Below are 20,524 nucleotides of genomic sequence, written 5' to 3'. Positions count from 1 at the left end.
CCTCCCTCCTAGGTACTACATCTGATCCTTTGTAGTTTGGAAGTCACATACATTAAGGAAAATATCATATTTTCTCACATAAAGATGCACTTCTTTCCAAAAAAGGAAAAATCAGCCCTCAAAATACCCTTCTTTGAGGGTGGGGGGTAATTAAGCAGGGAAGCCAATTTTATGACCAGGATAGAAGGACCCCAATTTGATTCCTGTTCCACAGTGCAGCAGCTGACAGAACCAATTGATTGAATGGCTAATTGTCCTCACACCTGATGTAGTAATAACTGTCTCTCCTTTTTAATAGTCTTGATGTTCCACTAATCAAGCTAGCATTTCCTAGGGCCATTTTGCTGTCCGCTATCTTCTCCCAATTTCTCTACTCCGATTTCACAGCCTGGAGACTCTTAAAAAAAAAAAAAAAAAAAAATCACAGGTCCACCCATGGAGACCAGTCTCCAGAAAGAGCTAGGGTTTCATCCTTAGTTAAGCAGAAAAGGGAGGATGAGTCTGCTGAACATCCACCGTCTCTGATCTATGCAGCCATAACTTTGGAACTGTCCCCACACCCCTCCACACTTTCATTCTGCCTTTAAGGCATGTATTATATTCAGGGGCAAATTGTATACAAGGAAATATGGTAGTCTTCCCTGGCTATTCTGTGAGAAAATATAATAGTGTAAAAATTTGTATCACAGAGAGTAACAAATCCTCTAGAGCCTTTCCATAAACAGGTGCTATTTGTCACAATTTTCAGCTAAGAGTTCAGCATGACTTTCAAATTGCTGTATATGACAAAATTGTTTGTATATGACACCAAAAAAGGAGTGGCATACATCATTAAATTTAAAACAACTTTTTCAAAACCTATTTCGATGTTGAAGAGTCGAAGCAGCAGTGCAGTTAACTTGGACATGTATTTTAATTTAGTATAAAAGTTCTGCACATTTGACTGTCTGCTGTTTAGTGTATGTTGAGATGTTTTTATTCATAGATAACAAAACTATTAACATAATAGTGGTCAGACAAAGAAAAATGTAGTTGGAAAATCCTGCCTTTATATTTGCTTTCATGATTCACATCAACATTAGTTTTCACAAAATTCTGAGCATAGCCTTGAAAAGGTTTATACCTGAATATCTTCAATGGAAAAAAACTGTATGTAGAAAAGTAGTATTCTCACCTTACAACAAGGGTAGGCAATGATTTTTGATCAGTGTGCTGAAAACCCCCACAATGTCTACTACAGACCTCCCACCCAAAGTCAAGAGCTTGACCAGGAGTTCTCCCGGGAACTGGCTGAGGCTGCATGCTCCAGGACCATGGTTGTCATGGGTGACTTCAATTACCCAGACATCTCATGGGAGGGTCACTCAGCAAAATCCGAGCAGTCGCAAAGATTCCTATTGTGCGTGGATGACCTCCAACTCAAGAAGTCTACAGGCCAACGAAAGGTAAAGCGCTGCTCGACCTTGTACTGGCTACTGGTGATGATCTAAATCGGCAACCTAGTGATCGATGGGAAGCTGGGTGACAGTGACCACGAGCTGATCACCTTCACCATCCGCTGTAAAGCTGGCAAGTCAGTCAGCAACACTGAAGTCCTTGACTTCAGGAAAGCTGACTTTGACAAGCTCAGGAGGCTTGTCAGTGAGGCCCTAAGGGACCATGACCCCAAGGGGAGGGGAGCTCAGGAAGAGTGCTTGCTCCTCAAGAGAGCGATCCTCAATGCACACGCTAACTCTATTCCATCTCGGAGGAAAGGCAGCAAGAGGGCACAGCAGCCCCCCTGGCTTCTCCAAGGAGAAATATTCTGCACTGGTCCAGTCCTGCAGGGAGCAAACCAGGAAAGCCAAGGCTGCAACTGAACTCCAACTAGCTTCAAGCATCAAGGACAATATAAAGTCCTTCCTCAGATATGTGGGGAGCCGGAGGGAAATCAAGGGCAACTCTGGACCCCGGCTGAACCAGATGGGACAGCTAACAACTGACGTCCAGGAAAAAGCCAACCTATTAAAATGGGTACTTTGCGTCGTTCTTCCATCAGTCACAAGGGATGCCCATGCCCGCTACAGGACAGGGAGGTGGGGGTGAGGGAGATCCCGTGCCCTCCACCAATACCGACCTCGTGAAGGAACACATTGAGAAGCTGGATACCTTCAAGTCAGCCAGCCCTGACAATCTACACCCCAGGGTACACAAGGAGCTAGCGAGCATCATAACCCAGCCACTGGCATGGATCTTTGAAAACTCATGATGCTCTGGTGTAGTGCCCGAAGACTGGAAGAAGGCCAACGTGGTGCCTATCTTTAAGAAAGGGAGGAAAGTGGATCTGGCAAATTATAGGCCCATCAGCCTGACTTCTATCCCGAGGAAGATCTTAGAAAAGTTTATTAAAGAGGCCATCCTTAATGGACTGGCCAACGCCAACATCCTGAGGGATAGCCAGCATGGGTTTGTTGCAGGTAGGTCTTGCTTGACCAATCTCATTTCCTTCTACAACCAGGTGACCTATCACCTGGACAAGGGGGAAGAGATTGATGTCATATATCTTGACTTCAAAAAAGCCTTCGATCTGGTATTCCGTGATCACCTCTTGGCAAAGCTGGCCAATTGCGGCTTTGGGTCCACTACAATCTGCTGGCTGGGAAATTGGCTCCGTGGTCCGACCCAGAGGGTGGTAATTGACGGAAGTCAATCGTCATGGTGCCCTGTGACCAGTGGGGTCCCCCAAGGCTCTATCCTTGCACCCATATTGTTCAACATCTTAATTAATGATGTGGACATTGGAGTCAGAAGCGGACTGGCCAAGTTTGCCGATGACACCAAACTCTGGGGCAAAGCATCCACACCAGAAAACAGGAGGGCGATCCAGGCTGACCTGGACAGGCTCAGCAAATGGGCCGATGAGAACCTGATGGCGTTTAATACTGAAAAATGCAAGGTTCTCCACCGTGGGAGGAAAAACCTGCAGCATCCTTATAGGCTCAGCCGTGCTACACTGGCTAGCACTACAGAAGAAAGACTTGGGGATCATCATTAACCACAAGATGAACATGAGCCTGCAATGCGATGCTGCAGCTAGTAAAGTGACCAAAACGCTGGCTTGCATCCACACATGCTTCTCAAGCAAATCCCAGGACGTCATTCTCCTCTTGTACTCGGCCTTGGGGAGGCCACAGCTGGAGTACTGCATCCAGTTTTGAGCCCCACAATTCAAAAAGGATGTGGAGAAGCTTGAGAGAGTCCAGAGAAGAGCCACGCGCATGATCAGAGGTCAGGAAAACAGACCTTACAATGACAGGCTGAGAGCCATGGGACTCTAGCCTGGGAAAGCGCAGGCTCAGGGGTGATCTGATGGCCACCTATAAGTTTATCAGAGGTGACCACCAGTATCTGGGGGAACGTTTGTTCATCAGAGCACGCCAAGGGATGACGAGGTTGTACAGTTACAAACTACTACAAGACCGATTCAGGCTGGACATAAGGAAGAATTTCTTTACTGTCCGAGCCCCCAAGGTCTGGAACAGCCTGCCATTGGACATGGTTCAAGCACCTGCATTGAACACCTTCAAGAGTAAATTGGATGTTTATCTTGCTGGGATCCTATGACCCCTGCTGACTTCCTGCCCTTCGGGCAGGGGGCTGGACTTGATCTTCCGAGCTCCCTTCCAGCCCTAGTGTCTATGAAATCTATGAAATGCCCACCTTGGAAGGTGCTGGCATGCCAGAAAAACAAAATGAGTGCAGGGAATACATGGCAGGATGCCCTGTGTGTCCCCCTTGTCCCCCAGCCCTGCTGCCCTGTGCCCCCCAGCTCGGGCTCTGTGGCTGCAGCTACCAAGAGCTGGGGTTGGCTGCAGCCAGGAGGCTCCAAACAGCTGTGCTGGGCTCTGGAGCCCTGGCATTAGCTCCTGGCATCAGCTCCGTACCAGCGCGTGCACCCATGCATCAGAGCAGGTGGGGGGGGGGGAGGGGCCTGAGACAAGTGCAGCCCCAGTCTCTCCCCTGCTCTCGGCACAGAGCTGGTGACTGGGCTCCAGAGCCCAGTGCAACTGTTTGCAGCCAGCCTAGGCTCTGGGCAGCTGCAGCAAGCAGCAGGCAGACTGTAAACAGCTATGCTGGGCTCCACAGCTCTGGCATCAGCTCCATGCTGGCAGTGACTGCATGCACCTCAGGGCAGACAAGACAGCAGGCAGCTGGGATGCTGTAAGCCCTGCTGGGAGCAGCCTAGGCTCCAGCAGCTATCCAGAGCTGTGGCGTGGCGTGCCAAGCAAAATGACCTTGCGTACCATGCTCGGCACATGTGCCGGGGTGTTGCTGACCCCTGCCTTACAAGGAAGTTAGGTATGATGATCTTGATCCAACCCAAATCAAAATTTATACAGAACCATTCAAGCCTCAGAAACATCCAAGTCAGTAGATCAAGCAGTACCCATCTCCTTGATCTACAGCACAGCAAATTAAAAGAATGCCACGGCATTCTCAAGAGAAAACTGGAAATATCATTATATATTTGTTCTTTCCATATGTGGGAAGTCTTTTGGCTCTGCACTTCTCTGGTCAAAAGGTTTATAAGTTTATGACTTACAATACTGATATAACTTTGGCTCCTACTCTGTGTCAACCAGGGACACCATTGCAATAAACCAAGCAATTCTTGGTTGTTTTTTTTAATCTGACAGTGCTGATATGAAGGAAAGCAGCATAACTGAACATAAACAGCCCACAAACCTGTTTCAAGCTGACTTAACAGTTCAGTCCAGACTGAACAGTCTATTTAGTCATAACGTCCAGAAAGGTCATCCAGGCCTCCCACATTCCATCTTTTCTAAAGGAGTTTACTTTTTTCAGCTGTCTCCAAACCTTTCAAGTTGATAGAACCTCCTCCAGCACTTAATATTGTAACAGGGCCCTGCCCTGTTACTAGGGGTTCAGGGGAGTCTGAACAGCCCCGCACCCCAGAAGCATCTCTGCATACCCACCCCAGACCTGGAAGAACTCACTGGGGGCTGGGGAACCAGGTCCTGGGACGTAGTGAGTCCCTCAGCAAGGGAGCTGACACAGGCATGGGGAGTGAGAGAGGGTTAGTTATGTGAGCCCAGAGTGGGAAGGATAAAAGACACTGAAAGCAGCCTCAAGAGGCTGCACCTGGCCAGGGAGCAGGCTGCCTGGAGCCTGGAGTTACCAGGGGTTAAGCAGCCACCAGGGGAACCTGGAACAGGGCTCTTGTTTGTCTGCTTGATCATTTGCTTTGTTGAACAAGCCTGCAGGCTCTGCAAAACCTCTGAAAGGTAAGAGGCAAATCAGGAAGTGAAGCCTGGACAAACCACTGGAAGATAGTTAGCTTATTTGTTTAACTTCTTTTGTTTTTTTGCATTGCTACCAAGCCTGGGTGGCCTCTGAGTATTATCTACTAGCCTGGCTGCAGCAGAGGCAAAGGCACTGAACAGTGGGTCCTTGGCCAAAGCCAGCAGCAAAAGCAAAACTGGTCAGCTGAACTAGCATAACCAAACATGCTCTGCTGTGATCTGCCCAGGCTCTGCCCATAGCAGCCTACAGGTATCAATGTTCAATAATATTACCAATATCCTTCAGTTTTCCTTCCAACAGAAATATTCTGTTCTTGCAATCAACTACTGTAATCCAAGCAAAACAAGTTCTTGGACATTTTCCATGGTCTAGCAACAGATCCAGAAGCTCTATTACATGTCTTCAAATCTGGACAAATATTTCATCCCAATTCCTTCCAGGTCAATAATTTATGAAGATGAAATTAGAGCACTGGTCTACATCATCTCTCCTAAACTACTCTTGCACCCTTTGAAGCATGTATTGCCAGGCCAGGGAGAAACAAGCAAGAACAAATATTCCCTGCTCCCACACAGGATTGACGGTAGCCAGTACACTCGGATTCTAGGTCAAAGTAGTGGCAACTGGACTGTACACTTCCTTGCCTTTTAACCACCTTCTCTTCTTACCAGCCAGTAACCACATTTTAGCATCTAGCACAAGAGACATGATCACAATCAATCTCTTGGGGATACATTGCAATATCTTTGGCTATCCTTTGATACGAGGATGATGTCTGCTAGGGGAAAAGGGGCAGGACTGGTGAGTTTTAAGATAGTTGAAGAGTCCAATCCATGCTCTGTAGGTTTTTCCACAGATATGACAGGCGGTGCCGGGAGGAGGGGGGGGAAGGAGGAGGAAAGGCACAGCTATTGACCAGGATGTTGTGCACTTTCCTTTCTCCTCTGCCATTTCTCAGCTTCCTGAGCAAAACTGTTCTCTTCGAAGTGGGCTGTAAGCTTCATATATGGTGCAGAGACCTGTTACCAGCCAGCACTGACTGGAAGAGGTGGCTGTCAAGGTATGGGAAATGCTCGACACTTCCCAGGGGTTCTCCACCAATGATTAAATTGAGGGGGAGGGGAAGGCACCTTTTGCTGGGGCAGGCTGATGGAGCACCTTGGTTTTGCCAAAATTAACGGAGAGTCCCAAGCTATGACAGGCACCTGAAAAAAGGTCAAGTGTGGACTGCAGATCAGTCCTAGTGTGCACAAGATAAACACAGTCAGAGTACTGAAGATTGGTGATGCCACTCTTGGTAACTTTTGTTTTGCTGCAAAGGTGCCACAGGTTAAAAAAGCTGACTGTCCTTTTGATATTCAAACCCAAATTTGTGTGGAAGGTGGTCATGGATAAGAATCAAAATCACAGCAAGATAGATGGGGAAAAGAAGGGGTTGGGGAAATGACACAGCTTTGCTTGACACCAGTATGGATGGTAAATGGGTCTGTCTCTGATCCACTGCAAAGGACTGTGGCGGTCATGCCATCGTGGAGTAGCCTGAGGACACTGATGAACTTCAGCAGACAACCAAATCTAGCCAGTACCTTCCATAAAGCCTCAAGATTGATGGACTCAAAGGCTTTGGTTAGGTCAATGAATGCCATAAAGAGCTCCTGGTGTTGGTCACCACACTTTGCCTTGATCTGTCGTGCAGCAAAAATCATGTTGGTGGTACCCCGTGATGGTCTAAAGCCACACTGAGATTCTTGAAGGACATTGTCAGCAAAGGAGAGGGGGCGATTCAAAAAGATGCAAGTAAGAATATTCCCGGCAAAGGAGAGGAGGGCAATGCCTTGGTAGTTCCCACACACTGACTTGTTTCCTTTCTTGAAGATGGTCACAATGTTGGCATTCTTTAAGTCAGGTGGAACTTCCTCATTAACCTGTATTTTGATGAGAAGTTGGTGAAGTTTTTGCACTAGTGCTGTTTCACCAGCTTTGCAGACTTCTGCAGGAATACCATCTGGTCATGGCACCTTATTGTTCTTGGTCTGAGTGATGGCATGCCAGACTTCCTTGAAGGATGGGGGATCAGCAAGAGATTCTATTACTGGGTGTTGAGGGATAGACTCAATGGCAGCAGCTGAGACCTCAGATTCACAGTGGAGTAGAATCTTGAAGTGCTCCTTCCAGCATTGTTTGATGGATAGCCTACCCGTGAGAAAGGTGGAGCCATCCTGGGATCGCAAGGAGGTTGGGCCATTGGAACATGGCACGTAGATGGCTTTTATTGCTTGAAAGAAGTTTCTCATATAGCGTTGATCAGTGAAATTCTGGACCTCCCTGGCCTTCACTTGCCACCACTGGTTCTTGTAGTTCAGAGGAGGCTACAGGACTACAGCTTTAAGCTGCTGGTAAGCCTCTCATTTTTGCTGGTTGGAGGGCTCATTTTGCCAACTGCTGAACATGGTTCTCTTCTGATGGACAAGTGTTAGGATTTCCTCATTATTCTCATCGAACCAATCTTAGTGACTACAATATAATTACTAGCAGAGCACCACGAGACTATAACATTTACTTCACCTGAGTGACACTAGGTGAAAAGGACATACTCCAAATATCTATTCACAGCAATCAAGTGAGGACATTAACATAAATGATGCAGCCTATAATATATGTTAAGACATTTCCAGGAAAGGATACCTGAAGTTGGACTCCTAATTCCATACTTAGGCACCTAAATAAACATTTCATTTAAATTCCTGTTTCAGTGCAGGCTCTGATAACACACAAGCATGGCAAAATGAAATAACTACAGGCGGTATCTACAGATAAACTTTGCAAATATGATTGTCCCTAAATAATAAACACTAGAATTACCTTCTAAACCAAGGTTTGGTAACGTTTTTGGGCAATGCCAAAAACACCAGCAACTGACTTGTAACATGTTGGCATGCCAGGGGTGGACAGCAAGAGAACTGCAAGGGGCCTGATCCTTGCTATGGCAGTGCAGCCCCAGCCCCTTCCCCAAGGCATAAGTGCCAAGCAAAATGCCTTCACATGTTGTGCTCTGGCACATGTGCTGGGGGGTGGCCTACTCCTGTCCTAAACCTTCTTACTCAAATAAGTATTTGTTAATAGATAATAAAACTAGGACCAGTGTTTGAGGGGGAAAGTGCAGAACAATTCAATGAAATAGTTTCTAATGAAGCTTCATCTGTGTATAAGAGCCAAAGACTAATATTTTCTAGAAAAAAATTAGCATTGATAGATTCCAGAATAATCTGCAAATTCCCCTCAATGATAACAGAGATGCATGCCAATGGTTTTACTACACTGAAAATGCCAAATCCCTTGTCATATAATGAAACCTAATCTCAAGGTAGCTTTCTATTCAAGTTTGACATGATTCTCCAGCATCTGATGAAGTGAGCTTCAGCCCATGAGAACTTATGCTATAAATAGTGTACACATGCACACTTTGATTAGTCTATGAAGTACAAATCTACCCTGCCTTATAATTCTCTATAATTTGGGTATTCATACCAATGTGATTTCTATAAAGATGACTTCTTTAAAAGCAAATCACCAAGCTATATAGTGGCCTTTAATTATAAGCAGAGTTAAACAATGACTGTGATAAAAATGTATTTACACAAGCTCTTATTATACATGAAACTGCACTGTGCGCTATGTATCATATAATGGATTATTTGCTATGCATCATATAATGCATTATATGTAACAAAATATATATATTATAATCCACAAAATATAATGCATGATATCCAAGTTGTACACCACAACTTGCTCAGTAGATGATCCCATAGCTTTTAATTTCTCGTTAGATGACAATTAGCCTGGAGTTTACTTACATAGTAAGTATTTTCAAACCCAAATAGACAGTCAAATCCTATCAAGAATTTTTATGAATTGAATATATTGGTAATTAAAACTCTAAAAACAGAAGAGTTGATAACAAATACTTCCATCTCAACCTCAGTAAGATATCTTAGACCCTCTGGTGTTGGGAAACTAGCCAGAACAATTGAAACAATTAATATAAGCCAAAAGAGGCTTTCACCAGATGTCCATCACCTACCTTACATAAAAGTAATATTTTGAGTCACTCGATATGGATATCTGCCATGAGCAGGTCCATACCTGACACCCAAGACAGCAACAATTTGGGGAATTTTCCTTCCTGTAGCCAAATACTAATAGCAAGTTAAATGGTAAGCTTCAACTGTCTGTAGCTAGGAGACAAGACCAACAATACCTGACACAGCCCTCTACAGTAGGAAACTATTTTGTTCAGAGCAGAACAGGCACACGATACATTACACATTTGTGTACCCAGCTACAGTGATTTATAACAAAAGTTACTCTCAATTGAGTTGTCATCTTATGTAAACTTTCCATGGACGAAGATGTGGAAACAGAATAACTTTTCATGGAGAAGGAAACATGTGTAATCCTTTATTTTGTTATTTAAGAAAAAAGGGTAGACCAATACTGTCACGTTTAGAAAAAACAATGCCAGCCCTAAATTTAATCTTTTATTTCAAACAATACTAAAAATAACCATAAAGATGCACTAGGTAAACAATGTCTGGAGAAAACATTTAGTAATTTTTGCCTCCCTTTCTGCTGCTGTGTGAAAGTCATTTTTGCAGGAAAGAAGAAATATGAAAAATGTTTCATAGAGATCATATAAAGTGTTATTCATAGTAACTAGTTCCAACTTCAACTGAAACAGGATGATATTTAGGCTTCAGTGATTTCTTGATTACCATGTTCTCTCACATACACCACGCCCTGGAAAAAGATGCACATCATGGGTGTTTATAGACATGCTCCAGGAAGTGTGTGCGCGCGTGCGTGTGTGTGTGTGTGTGGGGGGGGTGGTTAATTAGTGCAGCTCCAAGACCCACACTAATTGAAAGTGCTCAGAGCATCACATTATCAGTATCCCCACGCTGAAAAAAAGGTTCAAATGAGCTTTAGTTCAAAGCACCCGGCTGCCATTTATCAGCTCAAAATTAAGGTAACTACTGATGCGCATCACCTTCCAACATTTACTAAAGCAGACTTTAGTGCTTATACTAACATATCCACATTTTAAAGCAACAGTGGTACAAACTGCAAATCAAACTTACCACAAATGCACGGCTTTTAAGGCCAGAAGAAATCATCTAGGCTCTTGCATATTGGAGGTCATTAAATACTAATCATTTTCCACCTATACTGATCCAATAATTCTCATTTGGTTAGACAACTTTTTAGAAATGTATCAGTCTTAATCTGCGACTGAGAAATCCAGCACTCCCATTTGTAGGTTATTCTGACAGTCACCTGAAATGCTAAGTGTGCGTCTAATTTCTGCTCTGAATTCGGTTTCAGTTTGCAGCCACTAGATTTTGCTCAATATCACTCTTTTTCGTTAGAATAGGGAACATCAGTGTTAAGCCTCTGTCCACTGTTCTGAGATGGAGGCATTTAACTTCTTGCTTCAACAACGTCTCGTAAGAAGGTTGCCTGGTGAGAGATGGAACAAGTCCATATGAATAGGTCAATTATGTCGCCAACAACTACATATAGTAGCTGCCAAAGAACCCGACTGCCTTTGCAGAAGCTACTTCACTCTCTACTTCTCAACTGTGAAAAGATGTGTTGTCAAGTGCATCAGAGCAATGGAAGAGATCATGAAGCATCTGTGCCCGGGCCTCTGTTTCTCCCTCCATGGCAATGGTATTCTTCCTATGGTAGTATGGAGCAAGGAAAAGAAGATCAAAGCTGGTTTGAGATTTGGCTCATTTTTTCTTCAGGCAGGAGGTGTTCAAACCTAAGTAACACAAACTAGCCTAGAGTCCTTTAACAAGTAGACAACTTCATTACTTTTTGAGCTGAAAAATGTCTACAGGGGAACCTGGCACCAAAGCAACCCTTAGGAGGTACTTTGAGAGGGACTGGAGGGAAGACTGAGCCATAGCCAAGCCCTCTTCTCTACATTTCAAGACACTTCTTTCATGGAGGAAAGAAAGTTGTAGGCAGGCATCCCTAGCATTCCGAGTCAGTGTGGAACAAGAGGGGCAGATGGACCTATAGTCAGGATATACCTTTTTTCTAAAGAAGGAAAGTGTAGTTAGTACTGGTTGCTAAGTGACAAAGAAGATCAGGAAATCCAAATCCTGAAGGAAAGACATTTAGCTTCTCACAATTATAGCTTATGTCCCATTCATGGGGGAGGGGTCAGAGGCCTCCAAGCATGAAAGAGATTACTAAGAGATCATTTTTTAAACTAGAGCAAGATAAGAGTTAACCATCTCCTATTTAATAATCTCACTGCATTCAAGAGATACAAGTACACAATTGAAAAGGTTCCTTCTCCCCATCATACTTGCAGTTCATTATGTCCTCAAAATGGAAGAAGGAATTTCAACTTGGGCGCACACACAGAGCCCTGAAAAACTATTCAGAAGAATTCAAAATTGCACATATCGAAAGTGAATGCACACCAGGATTAGATTAGAAGTCAGGTAGGTAGTTGCTTCACCTGTTTGATTTTCCCCTCCCTTGTTTACTGACCCTACCATTCTTGGATTGCTTTTCATGAGACGGTTCACAAAGTGGGATAGAGAAAAAAACTGATTTTAAAACAACGAAATAAAAATATAATTTAAAACAATGAAACCACATTATTCTAAACTTAGTTTTAAATGACACAGCTTGAGCTGACCTTGAAAAATAGGATCTCTTTCCTTTGATTTTTCCCGTATTATTTAGAAGATGCTTCCTTTAATTTTGAAGTGGGTTCATGATTGCAGCATATCTCAGATTAATACCAGATAAGAGTTATTTTGTAGGTTACGAAATGTCACGCAAGTGCTGCATTTGGGGACAGCATTAGAATTTCTTGTTTCCAAAGCTCAAGAGCTTTCAATCTGTTGTGCAAAAAGATGAAAACTTTTGGTATCAATTTGCACAGCAGCTACAGATGTAATATTGCCATTTGAACTAACTCATTTAAAAGTTGATAAGCCAACTTGGATTTGGAAAAAAAATAAAACAGCTGAAAGTTTGCTTTCCATTTCCAAGCTATGTCTAGAACAAGATGGGAAGAATGACATTTACTAGGTCTAAAAATGTGAAGACACATGGATGCAGATTTTTTATTAGTTCTTAGGAAAACAACCTGTATTAGGCACCTAAATCTGTTATTTTTCAGTTGATGAAGCGCCAGAATTTTACACATGTAATGGGTTTCCAAGTTTCATCCAAATGCAGCACAATACAAAAATCAGACTAAAAAGACCTGATAAGTATCTAGGTAATTTTTTAAACAAAAAAAGTTAGTTCATATATACTTAAGCCATTGTGCTAGACATTCTGTGGTTAGCAATGGAAATATCACGATTAGCATGAAGGCTGTATTTGTCAGCAAAGCTATGGTAGCCTAGCAATTTCTACAGGCTTATTTTTGGTTGTAAAGTAACTAGAAAGGATAAACACAAAACAGTTTTAAAATCACTTCCTGATTTAAAAAGTACAGATTTTAAATCAATTATAAATTAAATCAAACTATCTTCCTACAAAGCTCCTAATCTCATTTAGATTTCACCTGAAGAGCCCATCCCACCCACATCATTTAGCTCAGGGATGTCCACAGTGGATCCAGTCTGCAGAAACCTACCATCTAGCCCCCAGGGCTGCCTGTGAGTCTCAGTTAAAAGGCAACGTGCAGGGTGCACTGGATGGCCCCATGCACCTTGCACATGCCAACTCTAGCACATCGGCTCCATGCCAGACCTAGTGTCCTGGCCCCAGAACAGTTGCCATGGCCCTGGAGACGCATGCTCCTGGACATGCAAAGGATCCCATGTTTAGGGCTGGTCTGTGGGTCCAATCTGGGCTGCAGACCCACACCTCAGAGGCCAGATGAGTTTTGACACCCTTGATTTAGATGAGTCTTGTTTTTTCTTCAGCAGTTTTATGCATCTTCTGAACAGTTATGTTCTTTTCCCCAACTTTTGCCTTTTGGAACAGTTATCACTTCAGGATTTAAAACACTAAAACTTCTTGTGTTTGGAAGAGATCCAAATACAATGAACATCGCAGCATGAAAGGGGATATGTAGGGGCCTACCTAATACACAGCAGCTTCCCCCCCACCCCTTCATGGCTTGAGTGTGGCACTGGTCACCCTTTTTGTGGCAGAGTATGGTGGGCCCCCCACACTTACTGGCCAAGAGGCCCTGGATATCCCTCCCATCCCCAGATTGATAAATGGCCACCTGTCAGTCTCTGGGGAGGGGCAGGACTTCCGAGGTCCATTGGCTCGAGGCATTGGAAGGCCTGCCACACCGCCATTACAATCCCGTCCCTGCCCTCCCCGGTGCTTCAGGACGCCAGGGCTTTCCGCTCGCTTGTTTTTGCAGCTCTTCCCTCTCATGCTTGCTGCTGATCTTGCGCTTTTTCTTGGGAGACCTTCCAAATTCATTTTCTGCAAAAATTAGGACATTGTGAATTTGGTAGGTCCCCTGGGATAGGAGACTGTTCCTCCTGAATAGTATTATATAAAATTTCACAAGCAGAGTGGAGACAGTTCACTGAAGCAATCTGAACCATCAGTCCACTTTTTATTCAATCAGATTTCTAACTAAACAGATCCCACCAGAAAAGGAAGCATGAAGAGTTTATATCGGATCTTCACTATCACAAGTCACAGTGCAGCCATAGTTTTCCTTTGCTTTACTAGAAACATAACTCTATGTTTGTTACCAATCCTTTAAGAAACCCAAGTTAAAACATATGTAAAGATGGGTTGCGTGCTTTTAACCCTATTCAGTCCTGAAACACCATTTCAAACATAGTGGCAAAGGAGATAATTAATGCAGTTTCCTTAAAATAATGCTTAATTACAGCCATGATATAAATCATGGTATATCCACTTTACATTGTTGCAATGTTAAAAGGAGGTATTACTCATCCTGTTACAGATGAAGGAACTGAGGCAAAGTTGTGAAAAACTCAAGAGCCCCAACAAATCCAAGCAGATTCAGGCAAATCCAAGCAGATTCAGGTACAGAACCCAGGTCTCCAAACTTCCAAAGCAGATTCAGGTACAGAACCCAGGTCTCCAGCCTTCCCCCCCCTCTAACCACTAGGCAAATCTTTTTTTTTTTTTTTTGCAGACAATCTCAAACACATAAGCACAGCTATACACACTGCAGACAAATGCCACTTTTACATAAAAACATGCTTGGCCAGGCAGACAGACAACAGGAAAACACAATATGACTATGGCTAGATGGGGAAGCATCAAACTTCTGACCTTCATTTTGAAAGCATTTGGGCTTGTTTTACAATAATTTTTTTTAACATAAAATGACAAGTAACTCTCAATATATTAATCTTTGACAAGCTGCAGCAGAGAAATTTGAAACATGCATGAAATCAATCCCAACATGGCAGCAGTAAGTCAACTAGACATGGAGACAAATTAAATGCAGTGTACCTGTTAATACTAGTACTTGCATTGTCGTATGCAGAGCAGCTGTCATTAGGTACCACAAAGGCTGTTCTGCTTGTGATTCACTATGAATTATATATTTTAAAACCAAATATTCCATTAACCAACATTTCAAGCATGAACAAGATAAAACAATGGGTTTTAACTTGATTGTTTTAATGCAAATAACACACACACTTAAAGAACTTCTGTAACTGACTTACTGAGGGAGGGAGAAACTGCATAAGCCTGAGAAAGCATATTATGGCATGCAATTGTAGGGAACGGTCAAGATCAGGTTGTACCAAGCAAAAGTATTACAAAAAAAGTTTATTGTACAATAATCACTACATTTTTGAAAACTAAAGAATATAAAACATTACAAAGCTGCTGGTTGCAAACCCCACCTTATTCTTCCAAACCACAGGAAGGAAGTAGCTAAGCTCCGTCTCCACCTGAACATGCAATTTATTTCCTGCCTACATAAAGTTTCTCAAAACTTTAGGAGAATGTTTCCATTCATCCTTTTATATCGTATATTTGATACCTGTAAGATGTACCATTATTGGTTCAAATTGTAAACTTCTGTCAGTTAACAGGTATTTTTCTATTAACTGGGCATAAATGAAAACCATAAGCAAGGCTTTAAAATGGTGTCTCACATCAGCCTTTATACCTTTGTCAGTTCTCCATTTACATGGAAAAAATGTATTAGTAAGAAGCAATACAAAGGTCTTGAATGCAACATAAGAGGTCTCCCTACTCCCCCTCCCCAACATAATAGAAAAAATACATTTCTGCATTATAATTAGTAAGACTTCCAACAAACTAAGGATATCAAGGGTAACCCAAATCAGAAATGTCTAACTCTGATCTATGGCATCTCTGTGACTACCATGTATTTGCAAAAATAAGTTTCACATCCAAAAATTAAACAGCAAATAGAGCAAGATGAGTATCAGGTATGAATTCATTCTCAAATAACCTCATTCTGAATGTCTGAAGCATAAAACCTTCACCTTATGACAATTACATTTGGAACTGGCATCTGCATTCCCAGTCTTGGATACTGAGACCAAATCAAGTTAATTCCCAGCTCTAGGGGCTATACAAGTTTTAATGTGTATGTTAGTTTTTCTTTAATACTGTGGAAGTCTTTTCAAACTAATGGATTAGTTTACAGTCCGAATAGTTGAATAATTCCTTGTGGCTGCTAATCCCTTGCCTGTTTCTATGTGAAAAATGTAATGCTGCCCACAAGCAAAAGGTACAGTGGGCTTCAGCACTGATTAAAGTAACTATAAGACTCTGAAGGTAAAGAAAGCATTTGTCCACATTACTGAATCTTCTTTCAGCAAAGTCGCCACATAAAAACTCTTATTACATGACCTCCGAATGAATGCTCTGCACCAAAAAAATAAATGAACTATTCACCATAAAGTAGAGTTAGAAACTTTAAAAGCATATGTTTGGGTAGACACATTTCTGTATTGCTGCTCTGCCAGAAGAGGTGTATTCTTCCACTGGTTAGAGGTAACTTTTAAAGTTAAACCCACAGATAAAGAGAAGGCAGATTAACATGAGCTAAGCCAATGCTGCTAAGCTGTTGAGACTGAATCAACAACTTAAGTTCAATTCCATGTTGCCTTACTGTCACTACTATTTTTACTCGAGGTGGCCAACAATTTTTGCAATGCAGTCATATACTACGAAAGGGAGGGCCTTTGACTCTAATCAAAAATTTGACATGATAGACACCGACAAGAAAAGAATATGGTTTCAAGATTAATTTTACAAAAGTCTATACCAAAACATAAAAGATGTCAATTACAATAAAGTTGTCGACTAAAATCAGTACATACCTTTTGTTTCTCCCAACCTTGAAATACAATTTTAATAATTTATTTCTTCCCCACCCTGACTGCTTGGTTCTAGGGAACTGAAGTAACAGGGAGGAAGGAATTTGATTTGATAACCTTACCACATGTTTAATCTATTGAAGCAGCTCATTAGATTATTTGTTCTTGGTTTAAGTTGAATCAGTTATCTGAACAAAAAACATGGTGAATTATTCTCCACTTAATAAGCTTTAAATCAATGTATTTGTTAGAGCAACCATGTAGGCAACATTCAGCACAGAGAATCAAACCATCATTTCAAACCACATACATTAAAAAATCCCCACACATTTCATATAAACTTTAGATGTTAAGCAGGCGTCAAGAGGTCACTGAAGGCCAGATATTCAAAGCTAGGTGAAAGGCATAAAATATCACACATGCATGACTTGTGCACAGCGCCTGGCAAGTATTTTCATGCACAAATGCTTATTTGTGTGCATTCATCATGTATCTTCTGCCTAAAGCAGCATAAAGAAACAAGAGCAACTTCTTGTGTTTAACTTTGAAAATCTGGACCATTATATACTAGCTATTCATAATTAACACTGCCTCATACACCCCCCTCTACTGACATTAGGCACATTTTATTTTGTTTTTTGTATAAATTAATGATAGTTGAGAATCTATGTAGCCGACAACCAAGCTAGGCGATATTTTGAAGATGCTGAAACTTATCAGAATTACTCTCTTTATCTCTCTGTAAGATCATGAAATTCTTGCCAAATTAAATGTTTTGGTTTGGCCTCCAACTGTCATTTTTATGAAAAACCCTATCTAAAAAGGGGCACGTCTGTCTTTTATCTGAAGGAAAGCCCTTTCAATTCAGCAACAGTTAGTGTAGATTTTTCTTATTTATGCCCACGTTAGATGTCTGACACAGTCGTAAGACTGAAGTTAAGCAGCATCCAATAATGCAGAAAGTTACTTTTGGACAAGCTCAAGTTTATACAGAGGGGCAAAAAAAGAAAAAAAAAAAAAAGGAGCTGGCCAGTCAACCCTGTAGATACTCTCATTTTAGATTCGCATTTAGATTTGGAAGTGAAATAAACTACGTTTTCAGTCACACTGAAGAAAACATCTGCGAAAGAGAAAAAAACCCTCATCCTTAAGATTGAAGGAACAGTTGAAAAGCAGAGTAGTTTTCCCCAGTTGCCCAAATCACACACAGACACAAGAAGGCTTCAAATGCCATTCATGAAAGAATGCACCACAAACATCAGCATTTATTCATTTTTGAAATTTTTTTTGCAAATGACAAAAGACCCAGCTCACTGGCTTTACTTTTGTTTACCTAGTCTTACATTACATAAACATTTGTCAAAATTGACTAAGTTGTTGGCATTCATGCACAACTAGAAAACATCCTTAATTTATTTAAACCAGAAATGCATTACCAGTAATGTTTAACATCTTGCACTACTAAATATTAAAAAAATGTTGAAATTATTAAAAAGTTTGTCCTGGAAATGTTAACTTCACAGCAGACTTTACTAGTTGGCTCACAATTCAAACAAAAATGGAAAAGCAAGTCATGCTAGTGTTAGCATACATTTTGCCCTAGCACTACTGAAGGATCACGGTTCACCTCAGATCATATATAAGAAAAAGAAAAGTGCATACAGAAGTTTACAACAATTTTAAGGACAAAAAAATGGTCCTACTAATGTGGTCCCAACAATTAACTCAAAAGTCTATGACAAATATGAGCTCCGATGAGCTGTTTATAAATACTTTAGATTAGGTAGATATACTGAAAGTACAGTTCGTTTGAAATCTTCAAAAAAAATGTTCCTGTCAATCCTCAAATGGTGCTGTTATAGCTTAAAATTTCTGTTAAATGCGTGCGTTGAATTACTTGTTATCCAAGCGTAGCAGCTGCTCCTTACCATTTATTGTTAATGACTTTAACTGGCCATCTTCTTCAACTTCTACTCTCTCTTGTCCATTCTCAACAATTCTGTAGGACAAAAACCATTTAAACATTTCAAGGCATTTTTAACTTAAGTGAAAGTAAGTAGCACCTTTAGCTATGAAGTAAATGAAATATACTGCTAGCATAACTAGGTGTGGTCGGTTAAATTACAGCAAGTAGGATTTCTATTCAACCCAGCAGAAACTAGACTATTCACTTCCCCCTACCAAAACGTCACTTTCTAGAAGTGCTTATAAGTTTCTAGCTTTAATTAAGACCCAAGCCACTGGTATACTACGCTATGCTGTAGATAGCTACAGCCATCATCTTCCATATATTTTCACAACAGTTGCTGGTGATGACACTGGCCACATTGGCTAGTGATGACTACATGCACCACAATCATATTTTCACAATTTGGTTGTGGTCCTTTTCAGACTCAAAACAAGTTCTTTCTTTCCCATTCCTATGCCCTCTGAAAGCAAATAATTCAATTTTTGATTTAAACACAGAAGTTATATCATCCAGGAAAGGCAGAAATTAAAGTTGCAACCAACAAGTCCATTAGGTAAAAGGTGATATGTTTGTTTAACTCTATTTTAGTAGTAAAGCTACACAACACATTTGCATCATGCCATGAAGTTCAAAAGTGGTTAAAATTTGTCTAAACAAAAATTAATATCAATCTCATTTAGCATTTATCCAGTCCAACCATAACATGTATATGTTGGGTCTCGGAAACAGTCTACTTATCCAGTTGCTGGTCACTCGATTTTAACTGCTTTGTTCAGAGAGCAGGTATAAGCCAAATTAAAGGGGCAGTCTGTAGATGACAATTTCCAAAGCAATACATATTGGAAGGACAGAAATACCAAGCACCTTCCTACTTTATAAGTCAATGCTAGCTTCAATTTGATGGCCAGACATGGAAGTCACTCAAAACTACTGAGACAAAAGTATTTTTTGCAAGAGTTAGCAGAGATTATATCAGCTAGCTCCAAGGACAATGTGACTGTTCTTTGTCTATGAGAATTGTGATTTGGGTCTAAAACAGAGGCAGGAAATTATTTGAGGTGGAGGACTGCTTAACAAGGTTTGGTGAGCTTTTAAGGGCTGCATGGGCCCCACCCCTTGACAGTTGACCTGCTGCCTGGTTGCCACATTGCAACTGGAAGTCCCACCTCTGACTCCTGACCTCTGCCACCAGAAGTCCCTCTCCTTGCCCCCTGAAAAACTCCACTTAGGAGGGGAGGTTGCCATCTTAGATCCAGAAAAAACCAAATCATAAACTAGAAAACATCTATTATAGCTTATTTAGATTTTATTATATAAAAATATTTCGTCATGGTTTGTGTTTGCATACTGTATGTAGAGGTGACTGCATAACTGAAAAAAAAATCTTAGTCATGTATAGTGCGTGTGTGGGGTGTGGCTAAGGATGTGGGCGCATGTAGGTATGCGTGTATGGTGGGGTGTGGGGGGTATGGGTGTATGTGGGGGGTGCAGGGTATGTTGGGGGGTTGTATACATAAGCTATGTGTGGGGACAGGGTGTGGGTGTGTGGCGTTTGTGTGGTGTGTGTGGGGGGGGTGGAGGGGGGTTGGAGACCCCACCTCCACCCCATGGGGCAGCAGCAGGCAGGGGCACTCAGGGTGTTGGTGCCTGGCGGTACGCAGCTCTGACTGGCGCCGAACATTGCAGCTGGCTCCAGCACATGGGGCTTCCCTCCTATGCTGCGCAAATGCAGGGGTTGAAAGTGAGCTGTGGGGAGCACCGGCAATAGAGACATCCCAGCAAAGGCTGCACTCTTCACAGTGATTGGCAGCACTGGCCAAAGCCACATGCCACTGGGCAACAGCACCTTGAGCAACCCCACCTGCTGCTGCTGCCTGCTGGGATTGAATGCCATGGGGGG

At 42.0% G+C, this 20,524-nt stretch overlaps 1 protein-coding gene across 1 annotated transcript in view; it reads right to left on the bottom strand.

Moving 5' to 3' along the window:
* The window catches only part of DNAJB6 (DnaJ heat shock protein family (Hsp40) member B6), a 67,037-nt gene that overhangs the window by 31,413 nt on the left and 15,100 nt on the right, over positions 1-20,524 (bottom strand). The window contains exon 7 of the mRNA XM_006018547.2: positions 18,584-18,654. Within this exon, the coding sequence (XP_006018609.1) occupies positions 18,584-18,654 (71 nt within the window). The remainder of the gene's footprint in view (positions 1-18,583; positions 18,655-20,524) is intronic.

The sequence above is a fragment of the Alligator sinensis genome, unplaced genomic scaffold (assembly GCF_000455745.1).
Source record: "Alligator sinensis unplaced genomic scaffold, ASM45574v1 scaffold601_1, whole genome shotgun sequence".
In the NCBI taxonomy this organism is placed as follows: domain Eukaryota; kingdom Metazoa; phylum Chordata; order Crocodylia; family Alligatoridae; genus Alligator; species Alligator sinensis.
The sequence above is the reverse complement of the archived record's forward strand: the minus strand, read 5'-3'. Positions and strand labels throughout refer to the sequence as shown.